Raw genomic sequence first — 6002 nt, forward strand, 5'->3', positions numbered from 1 at the left:
CTGAGGGTGGTGAAGCACTGGCACAGGTTGCCCAGCGAGGTGGTGGATGCCCCATGCCTGGAAACATTCAAGGTCAGGTTGGACGGGGCTCTGAGCAACCTGATCCAGTTGAAGATGTCCCTGCCCACGGCAGGGGGGTTGGACCAGATGACCTTTAGAGGTCCCTTCCAATCCAAACTATTCTATGATTCTATGATTCTATAATTTGGAAATTCTCTGTTTTAGTGGGGTTCTAGCACTGGAGAATTGCCTGCTCTGAAGCCTGCTGCCTGCCAAGCAAGGTGAATTGGTCTAGATTGTGGAGAGAAAAATCTGTCTGCACAGGATAATCAATTAGTCTTTTAAGAAATCTGCTTAGTGGTGAAAAATGGCTGGCAGGATACAGCCCTGTTGTGGAGGCAATGTGCCAGGCAAGGGAAAGGCATCATATATTTTCCACACCGACCTCCTTTCAGCATTCCGCACACTGCATATTCGTCGTCGGCTCCGCTGCAGAGGACTTCTTTCCAGTGTAACACTTTGGCACTGTTGTACCAGACTTTGAAGATGATCTTCAAAAAGGTGATGTCACTTCCTAGTTAAGACATTGCAGATAAGAAAAAGGTAACTGGTGGGGAGGAAAAGCACATACGCAGGCATGGTATTCAGATAAAAACTAGTTTTCTCTGAAATACAATATTTTTTAAAGACTCCCTCCAAAACAAACAAAAATACATATCTTGAAAACTGTTACTTCCAGAAAAACAACAAAAAAAATCAGTCTTAAAAAAAATTTGAGTGAACAATTTCAAAATCTGTTTTCATTTCTTCAGCGAAGACAACAAAGTTCACTCACCTTCACAGGTAACCCAAATAAATACACAGATGAGGACTCTCTAGTTTTAAGCAGGTGTTGCACACAAACTGTTCTGAATGCTGATAGTCATCATAAAGATATCTTTCTGGGGAAGCCAGCTTACCCCAGCTCCAGAGTTTTTACTCAGAAGGTGAAGTTTATGATACAGCTGTTCCATAAGTAACTCAGCTTGCCAGCTTAGCACTGGGTTTAAAGATTAGTTTAAAGTTGGGTTTGCATACACGATCCAGTACCATTTCCAGCTTCTGGAACACACATATTCTTAGTAGAAGCCCTGCCATACTTGGGTGGCCTAATGATATTCTCTATCTTCAAAAAGACTTGGATCTTCTTCAGGTCAGAAGAGCTTGTGCGCTGCAAAAGTTTGTCTGCTTCTTCCAGACAAATGCACATGCACCTAAACCGGCTCAGATTTGCACGTACAGTGCCAGTTAGCGTGCAGAGCTCTGGTAACTGCTCCAACAAGTAAAACACAAGCACACTTATTTTCACAAACCATCATTTCTGTTCATTATTATCATTTATCTATTCCATTTTTAGTTACAGAAGCTGATCTCCTAAATAATTTGACATTTAGGATAAAGTGTCAGCTTTTTCCTTGTATTCATTTTTTTGCATTTGTAGAATATAGTTCTCTAGTCAAGAGGGACTCACCTGGAATCCAGGTAAGAGCAGCCTTCCAGATGGGTTTGTTCATGGTGCTGCAAGGCGTCAGATTAAACATGAAAGCATGAGGTGTAGAATCTACAGGAGAAAAAAGTATTTCGTATTGTTGGTGTGAATAGGCTTCTCCAGTAAAATAATAAAAATATACATATATACACACTTACAATAAACACATACATGATTTGCTAAAAGGTATAAACTATAAAATTGTCTAATATAAATATCCATAGTAAACATTAATATGCATTTTAAATGTTATTTCTGATTATTTATATGCTTAGAAGGCAAAAATAATATCATATTACTTTCAGATTAAGTAGTAAGAGAAGTCAATTGTTGAGCTGGTGATATTTTGCATACAAAACTCAGAGGCAAAAGTACCTTTATTTCTCTTTTGAAGTTATACACACTTTTTATTACCATTAAGCCAGCATGGTCCTCTGCTGAAAAGATCCCTACTTATGCTAACCATGGAATCTATATAAACTTGCTGACAACAGCTAAGTATGTTTTTAATGTACCAGCGTATTTTCCAGGATAATGCAAATGAGCCTTTGAGTAGATTTGCTTTGTACTCACCTAACTTTGTACAAGGCACAGTGTCAGATGCAGTGCGATGAAGCATCGTACAACCTGTATCTGATCAAATTCAGACCCCATTATCTGATATTTTAATTTTTAAAAAATCATTCAGTGACAGCCTTCGGAAGGACTTCCAGTCAATATTTTTATGTTCATTTTAGGAAATAAGTCTATTCAGTTCAGCCTGCTTCTGCCCTCCCTAGTGTGCTCACGCTGGAGAAGTGCCCTGCTTGCTGCGGGCCTGCAGGCAGGGTGGGGAAGGGGTGCTAACCCAGTTGAGCGCGGGCGGGAGCAAATGGGACGGCAGGGTGATTTGCAGTGAGGGGTTTGCTCTTGTGTTTCAGGGATTAAAGCAAGGGGTGTGCAAAGGGAAACTGTCCGGCTGTTGGTAACCAGCAGTCAGGTTCTCATCTCGGATACAACTACGCACAGGAAATTACGACAGGAAAAAGGGCGAACAAAACTCACCATGGTCTCAAAGGTTTGGTTTGCAAGCTTAAGTACCCCCACTTTTACCCTTGTTAAATTTTTAGCATGAGTATTAATGTAAAGCACAGTACCCAAAATAAACATCTCCTCCTGTGCCTCAGTTTATGTAGCTATTTTACAGGTGATATACACTAGTAATGTACACAGATTTTCAAGAGACCTGGTCCTTTCCTTGCGAAATATCTCCTCAAAAGCCCACCTTCTTGCCACTGAGTCCGCAGGGGCACACTGAGCCTGTTCAACATGGACATCAGGGAGGTGCCAAGTTGTTGCAGAATCGATGAAAAACCTCAGTGAGCTACACAGATCCAGTGGCCTGTGACACAGACACGGCAAGAAGGGACACGCTATGTTGTCCCAGAGCCTAACTCATCCTCCAGCCTGGCAGAATATCACATTCCCCCTTTTTTCCCATATACTTAAAGCTTTTCATTGTATATGTCGGTTAAATCAATGTGGATAATTTATACAATACAGTACTTGCAAAACAAGTTTAAATCCCTTATCTTCTAATATTTCCTGAATCAAAACATGCCTGCTTTACTTGGGATAAACTTCTCTCTTAGCTGCTGCAACCAGCATCGGGGTAGTATTTACGCCTATGCAGTATAATTCTTGTAATGGTAATTAATAACAGAAATATAGTCCAGCTGAACTTCTTTCTATTTTTCTGTATTCATCAAAGAAACACATTTGAAAGAAAGTTCGCATTTCCTCAGACTACAGCAATTATTGTGCAAACGCCAGTAAGAAAAGAATAAGCTATTTTTTACTTACCACAAAAAGTATATGACATTTCTAGATCTGACGACATACAAAGAAATTCACTGGCTCCAGGAGTGAACAAAATGAAAAAAAGAAGTCCAAACATAGTTACTTATTTTGCTCAGTATTTGATGGAATAAAACTTCTCTTTGGGGAAAGAGGAACAAAAATTCAGCACAGTCATCCTCAGTCACATGTCTTCAGGGAATAGTCGGTTATTTTGCCAAATTCTCTGCAATCTTAATTAATCCTACGGCAGCCCTATCAATTATCATCCCAATAAGTTTTATGAAGAAACAGTATTTCTGCCTTTGTTGTTACATTTTCCCCAGACAACGCAGCTCAAGCCATGAGTGAAAAATGAAAGAGAAAACTGTCTGAAATAGGGAAGTGAGGAGAAGTAAAATTATGATTACCAGAAGCACATAAAGGGCAAGTTTAGTTGACTCATCAGACGTACCATTTGTTAAGGCATGACTTCAAACACTCACAGAGTTTCCTGTACATAATGAAGAAGAGAAAAATCCACAAATGATGAAAACCAAGTCCACTCTTTTATCGGTATGGTAGTCAATAACTCTCACAAGTTTTCAGAATGAATTTTTTACAAAGCTCACCGTGCTTTAAGAACACAACGGCGCTCCTGAGGAGTGTAGTTAGATGATGTGTTTCCAGATGGAGGTAAGGATGGGAGCTGAATGCAACCGTCTGACGTTACTGAGTAGAGCCACTGATGTCCTGCACTATCTCACCTGCCGTCTTCAAAGCTCTATCTATCACAGTTATACAGTGAAAACAACCTTAAAGATCCATAAAATTACAACTGATGAGTCCCATGTCCTCCTCCCGGCCTCCCTCTGTGGAGGCTCTTCCCATGCTCTTCCCTGCAGTCTCTGCCGGAGAAGCTGCGCTGCACAATTTGCCCAAGAGCACGGATCCCGACCACTGACTGTTGTGCCGGTGCAGTGCACAGGCACGGGTCCAGGCAGACACTGACCATGAGACAATAAATAACAAAAGCTGTCAAATTTTGACTGAGATGTTTCTATAAGAACACAGAATGTACCTGTCACAACTGAAGATAGGCTAGGAGCCTGATTTTAACCTAGGAAGTTGAAAACAGTCTAGGTTGCAGATTTTGGTATTCAAGTTTGGAACACGAAAACAAAAACTCTTAAAGCACTTTTGGTATTAGATACACCCCCTCATTTCTGTCTGTTAGTGTAATACACAAAGAATAACATATTTTGCCTGCATCTACTATATCAGTTTTGTGGACTAAACTGGGTCAGCTTTTACTACATAAACCCAGCAATATTGCTAGTCCCAACTACAGAAACAGATCAAAAAAAGGACTAATAACTCATTCAGGAGAGCACAATCACCATCTAACTGACAGGAAATGCAATTATATCTTTTTCTGAATATAATAACATATGGAAACTTATGAATGACTTACGGAACTTAATCAGATTATGTTCTCATGAGTTACCTACTTGATTTGTATGTATGTCTGCAGGCTCCTCTTAGGTCAGAAATTGTATTTGTTATGAAAAAGAAGCAGTATACACAATAGATGGGTATTTTGTTTTGTGCTAAGCAGGAAACTCAATAAAAATTACTTACAACAAATACAACAAACAATTGTTCTGACTCTCCCCACTCCCCATCAGTGTCTAAAAGCTTTTATTCTCACAAATTCTGTGCACACCAGGGTAATATTTTACATATTTTAAAGATAAAGTAGCAAAAGAATAAGAAATTGGTTTTCAGAAGTCCAAACGTGTAATACAAAAGATAATTTAGGAACAGCAACATGCACAATAACTTGACTGATAGTGCCCAGAAGAAGGGGAGTGAGAATTCTATTAAAACTATCTCAAAGTACCAACTAATGAGTTAACGCATGTAATAATTCACAAAATAAGATAAAAAAAATAAAATTTAATATGGCTAGAGAATTCTCTTCAGTATTTCCAAATCTTTCTACAGACCACAAGAAGAGTCCCACTGGCCTGCCAGAGTTCAAGACTGAAATAAACTTCTAACATTTGGCTTTTAACTGGGAATTCAAAACTATACAACTGTTGTGGTTTAACCTCAGTCAGCAACCGAGTTCCTGACAGATCTCCGCAGTACGTACATCACACACAGATTTTTGCTGTTGTTTAATGCTGTAGAACATACAAACCCTTTGTGATCAGAGCAATAATACAGTTCTGTTTCAAAATGGCCAAATTTTGCTTAAAAATAGTAAAATAGGTAGTGAAATCGAAATAAACCTGGAAGGCTGTAGTAGCTGGGAAAAGAAATGGAGCGATGAAGCAGCCACTAAAGAATAGCTGCCTTGTACAGGCACCGTCACCACGTCCAAAAAAGGTTCCCCTCAACCACAAAGCCATGGCCACCGATGTGGAGCGAGTCTAATCAGCGAGAAGCCAAGTCAGGCTCTCTGCTGAGTCTTCTGTCAGTCCAATAGATTTAGCAAAAGTCACAGGTCAGTTTGAAGTAGGCATGAGATGGCACTGACTGTACCCTATTGACACACATGATTACCCAGCTGAAATGGCGTCCCTCTGCGGCCAGGCTTGTACTTGCTTCGCTGCACAGTGCGTTGGGTGGCTTATGTACTCATGGGCAGACT

General features: G+C 40.0%; 1 protein-coding gene across 1 annotated transcript in view; it reads right to left on the reverse strand.

Annotated features, from left to right (window-relative positions):
- LY96 (lymphocyte antigen 96) overlaps window positions 1–3464 on the reverse strand; it is a 10816-nt gene extending 7352 nt beyond the window's left edge. Inside the window, exons 1-3 of the mRNA XM_009335022.1 lie at window positions 3371–3464; window positions 1511–1600; window positions 446–574 (exon numbers count right to left, since the gene is read on the reverse strand). Of these exons, the coding sequence (XP_009333297.1) occupies window positions 446–574; window positions 1511–1600; window positions 3371–3464 (313 nt within the window). The remainder of the gene's footprint in view (window positions 1–445; window positions 575–1510; window positions 1601–3370) is intronic.
- Between the last annotated feature and the right edge of the window lie 2538 nt (window positions 3465–6002).

The sequence above is a fragment of the Pygoscelis adeliae genome, unplaced genomic scaffold, assembly GCF_000699105.1.
Source record: "Pygoscelis adeliae isolate BGI_AS28 unplaced genomic scaffold, ASM69910v1 Scaffold101, whole genome shotgun sequence".
NCBI classification, from domain to species: Eukaryota; Metazoa; Chordata; class Aves; order Sphenisciformes; family Spheniscidae; genus Pygoscelis; species Pygoscelis adeliae.